Source organism: Equus quagga, chromosome 7, assembly GCF_021613505.1.
Source record: "Equus quagga isolate Etosha38 chromosome 7, UCLA_HA_Equagga_1.0, whole genome shotgun sequence".
Taxonomy (NCBI): domain Eukaryota; kingdom Metazoa; phylum Chordata; class Mammalia; order Perissodactyla; family Equidae; genus Equus; species Equus quagga.
In genome coordinates, this window is record NC_060273.1 from 47422634 (window position 1) to 47442219 (window position 19586).

The following is a 19586-nucleotide window of genomic DNA, read 5'->3' on the forward strand; positions in this document are numbered from 1 at the left end:
TTTACCTTTTCGTTTAGCTCCACTGTTTCCGTGTTGATTTTCTGTCTGGATGATCTGTCCATTGATGTGAGTGGGGTGTTGAGGTCCCCTACTATTACTGTGTTATTTTTGATATCTTCTTTTAGGTTTGTTTAAAGTTGCTTTATGAACTTTGGTGCTCCTGTGTTGGGTGCATAGATATTTATAGGTGTTATTTCTTCTTGATGAAGTATCCCTTTGATCATTATATATTGGCCCTCTATGTCTCTCTTTACCTGCCTTATCTTGAAATCTGTTTTGTCTGATATAAGTATTGCGACACCTGCTTTCTTTTGTTTGCTATTGGCTTGGAGTATCGCCTTGTACCCCTTCACTCTGAGCCTGTGTTTGTCCTTGGAGCTGAGGTGTGTTTCCTGGAGGCAACAAATTGTTGGATCTTATTCTTTAATCTGTCTTTTCACTCTGTGTCTTTTTATTGGAGAGTTCAGTCCGTTTACGTTGAGGGTGATTATTAATGCATGAGGGCTTAATGCTGTCATTCTGTTGCTCGTTTTCTGGTTTTTCCGCATTTCATTTGTTTCTCGTCCTGTGTGTTTTAGCCTACCCATTGACTTATGCAGTTTCTTATGCTGGGTTTCTTAGCTTTTTCCTTATTTGTGTTTTGTGTCTCTGTTCTGTTTTTAAGTTTAGTGGCTACCTTGAAGTTTGTATTCAGAATCTTGTGCATAACATAGTCCATTTTCTGGTGGCCTCTTACTTCCTTAGTCTAAACTGATTTAGTCCCTTTCCTCCTCCCCTCCTAAATTATTATTTCCATCTCTTATTCCAACTTGTGTTGTGAGTCTGTGGTTAGAGTGATAAGATTGTCTTTGCTTTGGTGATTTCCTTACCTTTATCCTAATGCTATAGTTGAATATTTGCTATCCTATTCTGGTTCTATCTATTTGTCTCCCTAGTCTGTGTTTTATGACCCCTTTCTCCCTTTTTTCTTTTTTCAGTTATGAGAGCCTTGAGGATTTCTTGCAGGGGGTGTCTTGTGGCTACTAAGTCCCTTAGCTTTTGTTTGTCTGCAAAAGATTTAATTTCTCCCTCATATCTGAAGGATATTTTTGCTGGATAGAGTATTCTTGGCTGAAGATTTTTATCCTTCAAAGCTTTGAATATGTCATTGGAATGTCTCGTAACTTGTTAGGTTTCTGTAGAGAAATCTGCTGAAAGTCTGATAGAGGTTCTTTTGTAGGTTATTTTCTTCTGCCTTCCTGCCCTAAGTATTCTTTCTTTGTCATTCATTTTTGCCATTTTTACTACTATATGCCTTCCAGTAGTTCTTTTTACATGCACAAATCCAGGAGATCTGAAAGCTTCCTCCACACACATTTCTCTCAATCTGTAGATTTGGGAAGTTCTCTGCTATTATTTCTTTCAGCACACTTTATGCTCCATTTTCCTTTGCCACTCCCTCAGGAATACCGATGATTCTTAAGTTGCATTTTCTCATTGAGTTGGCTATTTTTCAGAGATTTTCCTCAGTTTTTTCATCCTTAGTTCTCTTTCTTCCGCTGTCTGGAGCCATTCAATCTGTCTATCCTCGATTATGCTAATTTTCTCCTCTCTGGTGTCTACATGGGCATTCAGGGAATCCATATTCTGTTTTATCTTATCCATTGTATTTTTTAATCTCTGGTATTTCTGATTGATTCTTGTTTATAGTTTCAGTCTCTTTTGTGAAGTAACTCTAGAACTCATTGACATGTTTCTCTATATTACCCTTTACCTCATTGAGTTTTTTGATGATAGCTATTCTGAATTCACTGTCACTTAGTTTACCTATTTCCAAGTCTTCAGGACATACTTCTGTGTTTTTATTGTTTTCCTTCTGGTCTGGAGCTTTTATACATTGCTGGATGGTAGAGGAGTGGTTTTTGTGCCTAATGCTGTTATTCGATTGCAGTTACAGCCTGTCTTCACTAGATGGGGTGGAAGCCAGCAGGTTCTGAGCCCTCTACCTTCAGCCGTTATGGTGGCACACAGCGTGGGTTGGGGGAGGAGGGATACTTTCTCTTGCACGCAGACCTCGATTCTAATTAGCTCTCACTCTCTGGTTTCCTGGGGCCTTGGCTTGATGGGGTCCCCCTTTGCGAAAGCTTTCCTCCATTAGAGGGTTTCTGCTGCAGTGGCCTGTGGGAGTCCTGGAGGATACCCTGGACATGCGGCCCCACCCCCGCAGCTGCGATCCCAGTCTTTAGGGGAGGGAGAAAAGTTCTCTCTTACCCTCTTCCAGCTCCTCTGAGGGGGGCTCCAGCCTCTCCACCGTTTTGCTGCTCTGGGTCTCTGACGATTACTGTGCTATTAGGATTTTTTTGTTGGAATGCGGTTGCTCCTTTTGGTTGTAATTTGGAGGGAAGAGAGTCCTGGGCGAGCTCACTCCACCGTGACGCTGAAGTCACCTTCCTAAAAAATCTTTTTTTGATGTTTTCTGTGAAGATTTAAACAGCCACTGATTCTTCAGAGGCTCAGTAGCTGCTGTTAGCTGTAGAGGAGGTAGAAAGAATATTACTTTTAACAGTAGCAATTCTGATCATATTTCTTGTTTTGCAACAGGAACCAAAGGAGGAGAATGGACTGCAGAAAATGAAGACAAAACAGTCAAATAGAGCTAAGTGTCTGGCTAAAAGAAAAATTGCACGTATGTTTTCGTTTTTGTGTTAAGAATGGTTTTATAAATTGCAACGGTTATAGAATTGACACTAGTTTCTTCATTAGGAAGAGATTTCTCTGAAGAAGGGTGTGTGTGCTTCCTGTTATTCTGGTTTCCATCAGAATTTTTAGGAGTTGCAATTACCTACAGCTTATATAATTAACTTATTAGAGACAGAATGTTGAAAGTAAAAATGTGACCTTCAGAGTTAGGCACACTTGAATCTTAATCCTTGTTTCAGCCCTTACTGTGTGAACCTTAGGCAGATTAATGCTTTCAGCCTATCTCTGTTTCCTCAATAAAATGCAGATAATAACACTTAGAGAGTCACTTGGTGGCTCAAATAATGGTACTTATTACTATTTTTGTCATTAAAATTATAACGGAGAAACTCTTCTTTGTGTCTCCTTTACTCTCAGTCCTTCACTACGGTCATCAGATGTGTAGGGGTTTTTTCTCCACACCAAGCGGTTCTCCAGCTCTTTAGCAGACACTGACTGGGTGTCCTACAATTTAGCTTAACCCTAACACTACCTGCAGATAGTGTCAGATCCCGCAGTCCCACAGGACTACCATCATTTTAGATGCCAATTGTAAGTCCAGGTTGTTACCTGTGCTTCTCACTGATTGGCTATAAATCAGAGGTTTCTATGACCCTCGCCTCATGTTCAGTTAATTTGCTAAAATGGCTCAGAGAACTCAGGGAAACAGTTTACTTAGTAGGTGACTTGTTTATATTATAAAGGATCTAACTCAGGAACACCCAGATGGAAGAGATGCATAAGGCAAGATGTGGGGGAAGAGGTTGAGAGCTTCCATGCTCTCTAGGTGTGTCACCCTTCTGGTACCTCCACAAGTTCACCAAGTGTAAGCTTTCTAAACCCTGTAGTTTAGGGATTTTTATGGAGGTGTCATTATCCAGGCATGATTGATTAAATCATTTTCCATTGGTGATTAATTGGACCTCCAGCCAGCCCTTCTCTCTTCCCTCTGGAGGTTGGGGGGTGGGACTGAAAGTTCCAACCCTTTAATCACAAGGTTGGTTCCCCTGGCAGTCAGCTCCCCATCCTTAGGGCCTTTCCAAAAGTAAACTCATTAACTTAAACACAGGTGTGGTTGAAAGAGGATTGTTATGAATAACAAAAGACACTTACTGGTCTTTTCACTTAGGAAATTCCATTTGTTGGAGCTTTTGCTTTCTCTTCTCACTTTGTTACTTAATTGTGAAGTTATTTAATAATTATTATTTTTTGCATTTTAACGTGATGTGAGATGTTCAAGTATTTCAGTGAATTTTTCAGAAAGTACAATAGCTAGTTGAAATTATTACAGCAGTTGATTGAAGATAACCAAGGCTTTTTTCACTGTTAATTTGAACCTTGTTGGTTTAAAGTATAATTCTGAGTCTTGTAAAATTAACCACAAACAGCTCTTTGTTTATATCGTGTTATATCTAGAGATGGTTGTCACTATGGTTGGATCTGTTAAATGTACTCAGGTTACTTTCAGTCTTTAGAGTTATTGATAGTAGTTAGTTTTTGAGATGAAATAATCTGTATCAATTGATAGTTAAGTTTTTGTCACCATTTGTAGACTGTTGATAGTTGTCTGCTTGGTTGTTCTGGGTCTTTATAGTCAAATGGAGTTTTAGTTTTTTATTTAGTTGTGCCATTCTTTTTTATCCATTCTGACAACTTCTGTCTTTTAATCGTAATTACTGATGATTGGATTAAAATTTACCATTTTGAAAGCCGTTTATTTGTTCTGGTTTTCTTTGTTTCTTTTTTTCTGTCCTTTTTTTTTTTAGTGTTGTTTTATGATTCCATTTTATTTCTACTATTGAATTATTACTTATAGCTCTTTTAAAAACTGTTTAGTGTGGGGCTGGCCCTGTGTCTGAGTGGTTAAGTTCACGCGCTCTGCTTCAGCAGCTCAGGGGTTCCCCACTTCAAATCCTGAGTGCGGGCGTGGCACCGCTCATCAAGCCATGCTGAGGCAGCATCCCACATGCCACAACTAGAAGGACTCACAACTAAAAACATATAACTATGTACTGGGGGGATTTGGGAGAAAAAGGGAAAATAAAATCTTTAAAAAACAAACAACAAAAACCTGTTTAGTGTTTGCTGTAGAGTTTACAATAAACATATTTAATTAATCACAGTCACCTTCAAATAATGTTATATTTCTTCACGTTGTGTAAAGACTGTAACATTATACTCCCAATTCTCTTCTACCCTCATCTGTGTTATTTTCTATACATTTTACTTTTGCATATCTTATAACATACAATGCAGTGAAGCTATTTTGCTTCAGATAGTTAATTGTCTTTTAGAGCAATGGAAATAAAAAATAAAGAATTCTATGCTTTCTTTTATTTGTGCCATCTCAAGGACTGTTTATTTCTTTACGTAGAAATAATAGTTTCTGTGGACATAGTTTCTGTCCATTATCATATTCTTTCTGCTGGAAGAGCTTCCTTTATCACTTCTTGTAGTATAGACCTGTTGCCAATTAATTCTCTATTTTTGTTTTTCTGAGAAATTCTTTATTTCTCTCTCTCTCTTTTTCTTTTTGCTGAGGAAGATTAGCCCTTGAGGATCAAGGATGCCCCAGGGAGAAAAGCCCAATGGGTCCTGGCCTACATACTCATCTGTATCATCCTCCAGGAAGCATAAGATGTCCTGACCTGATCCAATCTGGTTCTTATCTAAAGTTATAGGACCACCCAATAACCAGACCCCACCTACACTAATACCACTTTAACGAACTTTTTTTTTACATAATCTTTCCTTTGTCTTGTAAACAGATAACTCACATACCTATGCCTTATAAATTTAGCCCTACTCTCACGCCATGTTTGCAGCTCTTCACTGCCCACTGGATTGTATCCCCATGCTACTCCATGCTAGTCTCTGAATAAAGGAGCACTACTACCAGGCCTTGAAAGTCCAGGAAATCTTTCTTTCAACTCTTCGGCTCACCAAGCCCACATCACCCTGAACTAACATCTGTGGCAATCTTTCTCCACTTTATGTGTGGGACCCTGCCACAGCATGGCTTGATGAGCAGTGTGTAGGTCCATGCCTGGAATCTGAACTTGCGAACCCAGGCTGCTGAAGTGGAGTGTGCCGAACTTAACCGCTGTGCCATGGGGCTGGCCTCTATTTCTCCATTTTTTATGGGAACTGCTTTGTTGAGTTATAACTCACATGCCCTGCAATTCATTCAACATACAGTACATTCATTTAAAGTGTACAGTGGTTTTTAGCCATTAACAGTGTTGTGCAACCATCACCACAGTCTAATTCTAGAACATTTTCATCACCCCCTAAAAGAAACACCATATGCTTACCGTCACTCAAGCCCTCATCCCACCCAGCCCTAAGCAATTACTAGTTTACTTTCTGTCTCGATAGATTTGCCTATTCTAGACATTCCATATAAATGGAATCATATAATATGGGGTCTTTTGTCACTGGCTTCTTTCACTTAGCTTAGTGTTTTCAGGTTCATCCATGTTTTGACATGTATCAGTACTTCATTCCTTTATTGCCAGTAATATTCCATTATATGGATGTACCACATATTGTTTATCCATTCATTATTTGATGGACATTTGGGTTGTTTCTACTCTGGCTATTGTGACTAACGTTGCTGTAAACATTCATGTACAAATTTTTGTGTGGACATACGTTTTTATTTTCTTGGATATATACCTAGGAGTGGAATTCATCGGTCATATGGTAACTCAATATTTGATTGTTTGAGAAAGTGCCAGACTGTTTTATAAAGTGGCCGCACCATTTTATGTTTCCACCAGCATCGTATGAGGGTTCCACTTCCTCCCCATCCTTGTCAACACTTATTTTCCACTTTTAAAAAATTATAGGCAGCTTAGTGGGCTTATAGTGGTATCTCAGTGTAGTTCTGATTTGCATTTCTCTAATGATTGATGTTGAACGTCTTTTCATGTGCTTATTGGCCATTTGTATATCTTCTTTGGAGAAATGTCTATTCAGATCCTTTGCTCATTAGAATTTTTTTATTGTGGTAAAATACATATAAAATATACTATTTTAATTATTTAAAAATATTTTTATCCTGAAAGGGGTGTTGAATTTTCTCAAATGCTTTTTCTATGTCTTTTGAGATGATCAGGTGGGTTTTGTCCTTTGTTCTCTCGATTTGGTGTATTAATTGATTTTCTTAGGTTAAATCAACTTTGCATTCCTAGGATAAATTATACTTTGTTGTAGTGTATGGTGCTTTTTATATGTTGCTGAAATTGGTTTTCTAGTATTATGTTGAGGATTTTTGCATCTGCAGTCATAAGACATATTGGTCTGTAGTTTTCCTGTGATATCTTTGTGTGGATTTGGTATCAGGCTAATACTGACCTCATGGAATGAGTTCCCTCCTCTTTTGCTTTTGGAAGAGAATTGGTATTAATTTTTGTTTAACTGTTTTGCAGAATTTACCAATGAAGCCGTCTGGGCACTGACCTGGACCTATCTTTGTGGATAGTTTTTGATTACTAATTCAGTCTGTTACCTGTGTTGTTCTATTCACAGTTTCTATTTCTGCTTGAGTCAATTTTGGTAGTTTATGTCTTTCTAGCACTTTTTCCATTCCATCTAAGTTATCTCATTTATTGGCATACAGTTGTTCATAATATTCCCTTATAATTCTTTTTGTTTTTGTAAGATCATTGGTATTGTCTCCACTGTCATTCCTGCTTTTAGTTATTTGAGTCTTCTCTTTTTTTTCCCTGCTCAGTCTAACTCAAAGTTTGTCAACTGTGTTGAAGTTTTCAGAAAAACCACTGACTTTTCATTTCATTGATTTTCTTGTTTTTCTATTAATTTCTCCTCTATTCTTTATTATTTCCTTCCTTCTGCTTTCTTTAGGTTTACTTTGCTCTTTTTTCCCTGTATCTTAAGGTGGAAGTTTAGGTTATTGATTTGAGATCTTTCTTTTTTAACACAGGCATTAGATAGCTGTAAATTTCCCTTTAAGTACTGCTTTAGCTGTATCCCATAAGTTTTGAAGACATACTTTCATTTTCATTCATCTCAGAGTATTTTCTACTTTCCCTTGTGATTTCTTCTTTGACCTATTAGCTATTTTAGTGTGTGTTGTTTAACTTCCACGTATGTGTCAACTCCCCAAAGTTCTTCTTTCTGTTATTTCTAATTTTACTCATTATGGTTGGAAAAAATACTTTGTGTGTTTTTTGTCCTTTTATGTTTGTTGAGGCTTGTTTTATCGCCATTATATGGTCTATCCTGGAGACTATTCCATGTACTTGAGGAAAATGTATATTCTACTGTTGTTGGATGGAGTGTTCTGTAGCTATGTGGTTTAGTTGCATGAAATGTTATGTAGATAGGTGTTTCGTCTAGTTGGAGTGTAGTGTTGTTTAAAACGTGGATTTCCTTGTTGATGTTCTGCCTAGTCCTCCCTATTACTGAAAGTGGTATATTGAATCTTCTAAATTTTTTTTTTTAAAGATTTTATTTTTTTCCTTTTTCTCCCCAAAGCCCCCCAGTACATAGTTGTATATTCTTTGTTGTGGGTCCTTCTAGTGGCATGTGGGACGCAGCCTCACCGTGGTTTGATGAGCAGTGCCATGTCCGCACCCAGGATTCGAACCAACGAAACACTGGGCCGCCTGCAGAGGAGCGCACGAACTTAACCACTCGGCCACGGGGCCAGCCCCGAATCTTCTAAATTTTTGAGAAATATTTCTCCTGGTTACAGAATTCTGGTTTGACAGTTTTTTCTGTTAGCATTTTCCAAATTATCACTCTATTGTCTTCCGGCTGCAGAGTTTTTGATGAGAAGTTGGCTTTAATTCTTTATTCTTTTGTATGTAACGTGTTTTTTTCTCTGTCTGCCTTCAGTATATTCTGTAACTCTGTTTTTTACCGGTTTGAATATGATGTTTGGGTGTAAGTTTTGGGGAGGGAGCATGGAATATATTTTTCTGGATTTTCTTTTTGGATCTGTGATTTGGGGTATTTTATTAACTTTGGAAAATTCTCAGCCTTCGTGTGTGTGTATATATACATATATATAAAATTTTGTTTTATTAAGGATTTATGTTTTACATTAGGGTTCACTCTTGGTAGTGTACATTCTGTGGGTTTTGACAACTGTATAATGACATGCATCCATCATTATGGTATCATACAGAGTATTTTCACTGCCCTAAAAGTCCTCCTTGCTCTGCCTATTTGTCCCTCCCCGACCCTCCCTGCCAGTCTCTGGCAGCCACTGATCTTTTTGCTGTTTCCATAGTTTTTCCTTTGCTAGAATGTCGTATAATAGGAATCATACAGTATGTAGCCTTTTCAGTTTGTCTTCTTTCACATAGTAATATGCATTTACAGTTTCTTCATGTTTTTTCTTGCTTTTGATAGTTTATTTCGCTTCAGCACTGAACAATATTCCATTGTTTGGATATGCCATAGTTTATAATTTATCTGTTCACCTACCGAAGGACATTTTGGTTGTTGCTTCCAGGTTTTGGCAATTAAGAATTAAGCTGTGGGGCTGACCTGGTGGCACAGCGGTTAAGTGCACACGTTCCACTTCAGTGGCCTGGGGTTCGCCAGTTCAGATCCCAGGTGCGGACATTCCACTGCTCATCAAACCATGCTGTGATAGGCGTCCCACATATAAAGTAGAGGAAGATGGGCACGGATGTTAGCTCAGGGCCAGTCTTCCTCAGCAAAAAGAGGAGGATTGGCAGCAGTTAGCTCAGGGCTAATCTTCCAAAAAAAAAAAAAAAAAGAAGAAGCTGCTCTAAACATCTTTGTGCAGGTTTTTGTGTAGATGTGATCTTTCAACTCTTTGGGGTAAATATACCAAGGAATTAATTGCTGGATTGTCTGGTAAGAATATGTTTAGTTTTGTAAGAAACCACCAAACTGTCTTCCAAAGTGGCTGCACCCTTTAGTATTCACACCATCAATGAATGAGAGTTCCAGTTGCTCCATACTCTGGCCAGCATTTGGTGTTGTCAGAGTTACAAAATTTGGCCATTCTAATAGGTATGTGGTGATATCTTATTGTTCTTTTAATTTGCATTTCCCTGATGACATATGATGTGGAATATCTTTTCGTATTTCATATTTGCTATCTATATCTTCTTGGTGAGGTGTCTATTAAAGACTTTAACACACTTTTTTTTTTTAAAGGTTTTATTTTTTTCCTTCTTCTTCCCAAAGCCCCCCCGTACATAGTTGTGGATTCTTCGTTGTGGGTCCTTCTGGTTGTGGCATGTGGGACGCTGCCTCAGCATGGTTTGATGAGCAGTGCCATGTCCACACCCAGGATACGAACCAACGAAACACTGGGCCGCCTGCAGTGGAGCTCACGGACTTAACCACTCGACCACGGGGCCAGCCCCTAACCCGCTTTTTAGTTGAGTCATTTCTTATTGCTGAGTTTTAAGAGGTCTTTGTATATTTAATAGTCCTTTATCAGATGTATCTTTTGTAAATATTTTCTCCCAGTCTGTGGCTTGTCTTCTCATTCTCTTGACATTGTCTTTTGCAGAGCAGGAATTTTTGATTTTAATAAAGTCCAGGTTATCAGTTACTTCTTTCATGGATTGTGCCTTTGGTGTTGTATCTAAAAAGTCATTGCCATACCGAAGATCATCTAGATTTTCTCATATGTTATCTTTTAGGACTTTTATAGCTTTTTCTTTTGCATTTAAGTCCTTGATCCATATTGAGTTAATTTTGGGAAGATGTTAGGTCTTTTGTCTAGATTTATTTTTTTGGATATGGATGTCTAGTTGTTCCAGCAACATTCATTGAAAAGGCTCTCTTTGCTTCATTGTATTGCCTTTGCTTCTTTGTCAAAGATCAGGTGACTATACTTATGAGGGTCTATTTCTGGGCTCCCTATTCTGTTCCATTGATCTATTTGTCTTTTCTTTCACCAATACCATGCTGTTTTGATTATTGTGGCTTTACATAGTAAGTTTTAAAGTCAGGTAATGTTAGTCCTCCAGCTTTGTTCTTCTCCTTCAATATTGTGTTGGCTATTCTGGATTTTTAGCCCTCTCTGTATAAACTTTAGAATGAGTTTGTTGATATTTACAAAATAACTTGCTTGGATTTTGATTGGTATTGCATGGAATCTACAGATCAAGTTGTGAAGAACTGACATCTTGACAGTATTGAGTCTTCCTATTCATGAACATGGAATATCTCTTCAGTTAATTAGTTCTTTGATTTTGTTCATCAGAGTTTTGTAGTTTTCTTCATATAGATCTTGTACATTATTTTGTTAGATGTAGACCTAAAGTATAAGTATTTCTTTCTTGTTTTTTTTTTGAGGAGATTAGCCCTGAGCTAACCTCTGCCACCAATCCTCCTCTTTTTGCTGAAGAAGACTGGCCCTGAGCTAACATCTTTGCTCTTCTTCCTCTACTTTAAATGTGGGATGCCTGCCACAGCATGGCTTGACAAGCAGTGTGTAGGTCCACACCTGGGATCCGAACTAGTGAACCCTGGGCCGCTAAAGTGGGATGTGTGAACTTAACTGCTGGCCCCTAAGTATTTCATTTTTGGGGTGCTAATGTGAATGGTATTGTGTTTTAAATTTCAAATTACTCTTGTCCATTGCTGGTATATGGGAATGTGACTGACTTCCATATATTAACCTTGTGTTCTGTAACCTTGCTATGATTGCTTATTAGTTCCAGGAGTATTTTTGTCAGTTCTTTTGGATTTTCTACATAAATGATCACGTCATTGGCAAACACAGTTTTATTTCTTCCTTCCCATCTGTATACCTTTTATTTCCTTTTCTTGTCTTATTGCATTAGCTGCTGTGTCTAGTACAATTTTGAAAAGGAGTAGTGAGAAGGGACATCCTTGCCTTATTCCTGTTCTTAGTGGGAAAGCTTTGAGTTCTCACCATTAAATGTGATGTTAGCTGTATGTTTTTTGTTGATATTCTTTATCAAGTTGAGGAGGTTCTCTATTCCTAGTTTACTGAGAGGGGTTTTTTGGGGGGGAGGGGAGGAGGAAGATTGGCTCTCAGCTGACATCTGTTGCCAATCTTCCTCTTTTTGCTTGAGGAACATTGTCACTGAGCTAACATCTGTGCCAATCTTCCTCCATTTTATGGAGGATGCTGCCACTGCTTGGCTTGACAAGCATTACTAGGTCCGTGCCCAGGATCCAAACCTGTGAACCCTGGGTCACTGAAGCAGAGCATGCAAACTTAACCACTACACTATGGGGCCGGCCCCCTACTGAGAGTTTTTGTCACGAATGGGTGTTTGATTTTGTCCAGTGATTTTTCTACATCTTTTGATATGATCATGTTGTTTTTCTTTTTCATACTGTTTATGTGTTGGGTTACATTAATTGATTTTTTTCTTCTTCTCCCCAAAGCCCCCCAGTACATAGCTGTACATTCTAGTTGTGAGTGACTCTGGTTGTACTTTCTGGGATGCTATGTCAGCATGGCTTGATGAGCAGTGCTAGGTCCCTGCCGGGATCCAAACCGGCAAAACCCTGGGCTGCCATAGCGGAGTGCATGAGCTTAACCACTCGGCCACAGGGCTGGCCCCACATTAATAGATTTTTGAATGTTGAACCAGCATTGCATATCTCAGATAAATCCCACACCATGGTGATGGTGTGTAATTCTTTTTATACATTGTTGAATTCGGTTTGCTAATATTTTCTTGAGGATTTTTACATCTGTGTTCATGAGAGATATTGGTCTGTAGTTTTCTTGTAGTGTTTTTGTGTAGTTTTGGTGTTAGAGTAAACAGTGGTCTCAGAGAATGAGTTAGGAAGTATTCCTTCTGCTTCTATCCTCTGAAAGAGCTTGTAGAGAATTTGTATGACTTCTTCCTTAAATGTTTGCTAGAATTCACCAGTGAACCTTTCTGGGCCTGGTGCTTTCTTGTTTTGGAAGGTTATTAATTATAGGTTCTATTTTTTTTATAGATATAGACCTATTTTTTTTACGTATAGACCTATTCAGATTATGTATTTCTTCTTAGGTGAGTTTTGGCAGATTGGGTCTTTAAAGGAATTGGTTTATTTTATCTAGGTCATCAGATTTGTTGGCATAGAGTTGTTCGTAGTATTCCTTTTTTATCCTTTTAATGCCCATGAGATCTGTAGTGATAGTCCCTCTTTCATTTCTTATATTAGTAATTTGTGTCCTCTCTCTTTTTTTTTTTCTTAGTTAGCCTGGAAGCTTACCAATTTTATCAATCTTTTCAAAGAACCAGCTTTTCGTTTGGTTCATTTTCTCTATTGATTTCTTGTTTTCAATTTCATTGATTTGTGTTTTAATTCTTATTATTTCTTTTCTTCTGCTGTCTTTGGATTTAATTTGCTCTTCTTCTTTTAGTTTCCTAAGGTGAAAACTTAGATGATTGAATTCAGATCTTTCTTCTTTTCTAATATATACATTCAATGCTAGAAATATCCCTCCACTCCTTTTGTTGCATCCCACAAATTTGATGTCATGTTTTCATTTTCATTTAGTTCAAAAATAGTTCTATATTTCTCGTGAAATTTCTTCTTTGACTTGTGTTATGTAGAAGTGTGTTGTTTAATCCCCATATATTTTGGGATTTTCTGGTTATCTTTCAGTTATTGATTTCTAATTTAATTTCTTTGTGGTCTGAGAGCAGACCTTGCCTGATTTCTATTGTTTTAAATTTAAGATGTGTTTTACGGCCCAGAATGTGGTCATTCTTGGTGAATGTTCTGTGTGAGCTTAGAAAAATATTTATTCTATTGTTATCGTTTGAAGTAGTCTATAGCTGTCCATTATATTCAGTTGCTTGGTGATGTTTTGAGTTCAACTATATCCTTACTGATTTTCTGCCTGCTAAGGTCTGTCTGTTGCTGATAGAGGGGTATTGAAATTTCCAACTATGATAGTAGATTCATGTATTTTTCTTTGCAGTTCTATCCTTTTTTGCCTCAAGTAGTGATACTTTGTTGTTAGGCACTTACACATTGAGGATTGTTATATCTTCTTGGAGAAGTAACCTCTTTATCATCGTGTATTACCCTTCTTTATCCCTGATAACTTTCCTTGCTTTAAAGTCTGCTTTGTCTGAAATTAATATGGTTATTCCTGCTTTCTTTTGATTTTTGTTAGTGTGGTATATGTTTTACGTCTATTTAACTTTTTTTTTTTTTAAGATTTTATTTTTCCTCTTTCTTCCCAAAGCTCTCCGGTCCATAATTGTGTAGTTTTAGTTGTGGCATGTGGGATGCCGTCTCAGCATGGCCTGATGAGCAGTGCCATGTTCGCGCCCAGAATCCGAACTGGTGAAACCCTGGGCTGCTGAGCAGAGCGCGTGACCTTCACCACTTGGCCATGGGGCCGGCCCCCTCTATTTACTTTTTATCTATATTTGTGTTATTTATTTATTTATTTTTGAGGAAGATTAGCCCTGAGCTAACACCCGTGCCCATCTTCCTCTACTTTATGTGTGGGATGCCTACCACAGCATGGCTTTTACCAAGCGGTGCCATGTCTACACGTGGGATCTGAACCAGCGAACCCTGGGCCACCGAGAAGCAGAATGTGCGAACTTAACCACTGCGCCACGAGGCTGGCCCCTGTCTTTATATTTAAAATGAGTTTCTTGTAGACAACATATAGTTAGGTCTTCCTTTTTGATCCACTCCAACAATCTCTCTTTTAATTGGTGTGTTTAGTCCATTGACATTCAGAGTGATTATTGATATAGTTGGATTAAGAAGTACCTTGTTTGTTATTGTTTTCTGTTTTTGTCCCTCTTCTTCATTCCCAATTTTGTCTTTCATTTTTTCCCTCCCTTTTGTGGTTTTATTTTCTTTTGGTGAGGAAGATTGGCTCTGAGCTCAAATCTGTGTCAGTCTTCTTCTCTTTTGTATATGGGATCCTGCCACAGCATGGCTTGATGCGCTGTGTCTATGTGTGTGCCCAGGATCCGAGCTCATGAACCCCAGGCCTCCAAAGCAGAGCATGTGAACTTAACTACCACCCCACTGGGCTGGCCCCTTTTATGGTCTTTCTTTGTTTTTTTTAAAGATTTTATTTTTCCTTTTTCTCCCCAAAGCCCCCCTGGTACATAGTCGTATATTTTTAGTTGTGGGTCTTACTAGTTGTGGCATGTGGGATGCCGTCTCAACATGGCTTGATTAGCGGTGCCATGTCCGCGCCCAGGATCCAAACTGGCGAAACCCTGGGCCGCTAAAGCAGAGCATGTGAAATTAACCACTCAGCCATGTGGCCCACCCCCCCTTTTGTGGGTTTAATTGAGCATTTTATATGATTATATTTTCTCTCCTTTCTTAGTATTTGTTAGAGTTCTTATTTTACTTTTTTAGTTGTTTTCCTTGAGTTTGCAATATACCTTTACGACTAATCCAAGTCCACTTTCAAATAACTCTGTACTGCTTCATGGGTATTATGTGTACTTTATAATAACAAAATAATGCTAAGTCTTCCCTCCAATTAGTTTATCATTGCTGTCATTCATTTCCTGCATACATATATATGTATAAATAAGATATATACATAAGCATACATAATCAAGTACATTATTGTTGCTGTTTCTTTGAACAGACTATTATCTGTTAGATCAATTAAGAATACGAAAAATAGGGGCTGGCCCAGTGGCACAGTGGTTAAGTTTGCACATTCCACTTTGGTGGCCCAGGGTTTGCCAGTTTGGATCCTGGGTATGGACATGGCACCGCTCATGAAGCCATGCTGTGGGAGGCGTCCCACATATAAAGTAGAGGAAGACGGGCATGGGTGTTAGCTCAGGGCCAGTCTTCCTCAGCAAAAAGAAGAGGATTGGCAGTAGATGTTAGCTCAGGGCTAATCTTCCTCAAAAAAGAATAAGAAAAATAAAAGTCTTTATTTTGCCTTCACTTATTCCTCCTTTGATACTCTTCCTTTGTTTATGTGGATCTGAATTTCTGACCTATGTTATATTCCTTCTGTCTAAAGAACTTCTTGCAGCATTTCTTGTAATGCAGGTCTACTGACAGCAAATTCCCTCAGTTTTTGTTTGTCTGAGAAAATCTTTATTACTCTGACTTTTGAAGAATAATTTCACAGTGTGCTGAATTCTATGTTGGTGTTTTTTTCCTCTCAACACTTTAAATATTTCACGTCACTCTCCTTGCTTTCATGGTTTCTGAGAAGTCAGGTATAATTCTTTGTTTCTCTATAGGTGAAGTGTTTTTTTCCTTTGACTTTCAAAATTTTTTCTTTATCTTAAATTTTCTGTAGCTTGAAAGTCATATGCCTAGATGTAGGGATTTTGGGGGGCATTTTTTTCTGTTTGGTATTCTCTGAGCTTCCTGGATCTGTGGTTAGAAATCTGACATTAATTTGGGGAAATTCTGAGTTATTATTGTTTTACATGTTTATTTTGCTGCTTTCTCTTTTTTCTTTCCTTCTGGTAATCCGATTACATGTTTGTTACTTGTTTTGTAGTTCTTCCACAGTCCTTGGATACTCTGTTGTATTTTTTTCAGTCTTTGTTCTCTTTAGTTTTTAGTTTTGAAGAGTTCTGTTAATGTATCTGTAAGCTCAGATTCTTAGTTGTGTTCAGTCTATTAATAAGCCCATTGAAGGCATTCTTCATTTCTTTTATAGTGTTTTTTATCTTTAGCGTTTGTTTTTGGTTCTTTCTTAGGATATCTATTTCTCTGTTTACATTGCCCATCTGTTTTTGCATGCTCTCTACTTTATCCATTAGAGCCCTTAGCATATTAATCATAGTTGTTTTAAATTCCCAGTCAGATAATTCCAACATCTCTGCTGTGTCTGGCTCTGATGCTTACTCTGTCTCTTCCAATTGTGTTTTTTTGCCTATTAGTATGCCTTGTAATTTTTTCTTGAATGGTGGGTATGATGTACTATAAATAGGCCTTTAGTAATGTGGAGGTAAGTGTGGGGGTAAGGGAAGCATTCTGTGATTAGGTCTCAGTCTTTTAGTGAACCTGTGCCTCTGGATTGTGAACTTCACAGGTGTTTTTCATTTTTTTTCCTATCCCCTTTGTCGAGCAGGATGGCTAGCATAGGTTGTAGTTTGGTGTTTTCTTTCTCCCAAGTCAGTTAGACTCTCATAATACCCCATCAGTTGAAGCTCTGGTTAACTGGTTTCTCCCAGGGCAGGCCTTTTTAAAAAGAACAGAGCACTGGTATATTTCAAAATAGTTCCTTTTCCCCTTCCCCGGTGGAATGCTCAAGAGGGATTTTCTCCTGTATTTATCTTGAGAACCTGGTTGAGCTCTTGGAGATAAAACTCACAAAAGTGTGGGGTCCCCTTATGACGGAGTCCCCCTGGAGTTTTAACTCTCAGACTGTACACACTGAACCTCCAGCAATTTGTCAAATGCGGTTTAGATTTTCTTACCCTGGCACTGGCTTCTGTGACAATTTCTGCTGTAAATCTCTGCTCCAATAAGCCGTGACTCCTTGTATTTCCCTGTCTGTCTCTCCATCTTGGAGGCAGCAGTTTGCCCTATGTCCTCTCTCATGGCTCTAAGAAGAGTTGTTGATTTTTCAGTCTGTTCAGCTTTTTACTTGTTAGGACCGAGTGGAGAATTCTAAGCTCCTTACATGTGGAACCAGAAGTTGGTTGTGTCATCCCCAATATATTTTTATTTGGCTTTTATGCACTTTATCATTTTTGTATGTCTTCATGATTAGCATTTTGGTACCAACATCTGAGTCTCTTGATTTGACAATTCTGTAACTTACTTAACACATTGCTTTGTTTTTAGGCATTTAAATCAGTGCTGTTATAGATGATAGTGAAGTGGACATCTTTTTGTGTATCGCACTTTCCTTCTTTTCAGTGATTCCCTAGGGTAAATTCCCAGAAGTGTGATCACTTCGTTTGAGAATGCACATCTGTAAGGGTTATGACACAGCGCCTTAATGCTTTCAAAAGTGTTTTATAAATTTATACTGTAACTGGCAATATGTAGGCATATCAGCTTTACCACAATTGCAAAGCTGTATTTATTTTGGAGGAGAAAGTTCTTACGAAAGATTTGGGTAGGAAAATAATTTATCTGGTTTATTTTTTTGTTACAGTTGTGTGTCGCTTAATGATGGGGATACATTCTGAGAAATGCAGCATTATGTGATTCCATCATTGTGTGACTATCATAGAGTGTACTTCCACAAACCTAGCTGGTATAGCCTACTACACACCTAGGATATATATCTTGTTGGGCTACCATCGTATATATCGTCTGTTGTTGACCAAAATGTTGTTATGTAGTACGTGAGTGCGTATGAAATGTTCCTTTTCAGCCATTTTAAGTACCCATAAATTATTATAGGTTCTCCTGATGTACTGTCTAGTTTTGTATTCTGAATTGTTAACAGCGTGTTTGCACATCTCAGTGGGAGGCTCACCTGAATGGTGGGAGACGTTGATCATCATAAATTATGACCAGCATAATCAGCTTCACACAGCTTGTGTACTACTCTGTGTTTAGCTCAGCAGAATCATTTGATAAGCTGAGTCCAGCCAGTTCAGTTGGAGATTCTAAAGTTGACACTTGCTGACATTTTCCTTAAAGGAGCATGCTTCCAGGTGGGATTCCAGTTTGTTTTTCTCTTTCTTCTAATGGTTGGGTTCTTACATAGTAGAGAGGTCAGCTAAAATGTGTCGTAGTCAACAATGATGTTTATTGGACTTTAGTCTCAGATCATGGTTGATATGTGAAAATAAGAGACAGTAACTAGTGAATGAGAGTGTCCTTTTAATTCTTATTGTAGTTAAAGTAAATATGTAATGGTGGCTTTGTCAAGTTATGTGGTTGTATGCTGTCAGTAAAATATACATAAAATGACTAAGTTAGAAAGGTGGTAATCTGAATTAAAGTTTTGGATTTCTTTAAATAATATATAATAACAATACATAATTTAATTATTAATTAATAGTAATAATTAACAATTATTGGGCACTTATGTGCCAAGCACTATTCTAAGTGTTATATATATTTAAATTATTTCATCCTCGTAACAGCCTTAAATATTATTACCTCCATTTTATATATGTGTGAACTAAAACAGGTATTACACAATGGTGACATTTACATGAGAATCCTTAAAGTCAAGAGTATGTTTACTCTACATGCATGTCCACAGCAATTAAAAGAAGCAAAATAAAAAGGGGGAAGGAGATTATTAGAGATCAGCCCCAGTATCCAGGTACAGAGGATAAGTAACCTGCTCAAGATTTCACAACTAAAGAGGCAAAAATCAAGATTTAAACCTAGGCAGTCTCGCTCTGGAGCTTCCTCTGTATGTACTAGAAAACAGAGTCAGACTGTGTTACTAAATTGAAGTTCTTGTTTTAATGGTTGGGAAGAAGGCAGAGTCTGAAGAATACTTCAGTTAACGTAGCAAAGCCTTATCTCTCCAGAGCCTTCAGGGAATAGGGTGTTTTGAAAAACAGAATATTACAAAGAACTCAGATTTACCTCTTTTGCATTACGTGGTTTTTGATTCTTTTAAGTTGAACATAAAGGATGTAATCAGCTTTTTCTTGATTGACTTAGTGACTTTGTTAGGAATGTCATTCTTTTTAGCTATTCTAGTGGTATGTAGGGGTATCTCATTTTAACTTTCATTTTCCTGATGACTAATGATCTTTTCATATGCTTATTAGTCATTTGGATATTTTCTTTTGTGAAGTATCTGTTCAGATCCCTTACTCTTTATTTTTTAAATTAAATTGCTTGTTTTCTTCTTATTGAATTATAATTCTTTATTCTGGATACAAGTCCTTTGTCGGATTATATGTGTTGTGAATATGTTCTCCCATTTTGTGGCTTACCTTTTTATTTTCTTAACAAAGAGATTTAAATTTTGATTAGGT

At 37.7% G+C, this 19586-nt stretch overlaps 1 protein-coding gene across 4 annotated transcripts in view; it reads left to right on the forward strand.

Moving 5' to 3' along the window:
• UIMC1 (ubiquitin interaction motif containing 1) overlaps positions 1–19586 on the forward strand; it is a 111243-nt gene that overhangs the window by 36951 nt on the left and 54706 nt on the right. For all 4 annotated transcript variants that reach the window (XM_046667490.1, XM_046667493.1, XM_046667492.1 and 1 more), the window contains one exon: positions 2581–2665. In XM_046667490.1, coding sequence (XP_046523446.1) covers positions 2581–2665 — 85 coding nt within the window. The remainder of the gene's footprint in view (positions 1–2580; positions 2666–19586) is intronic.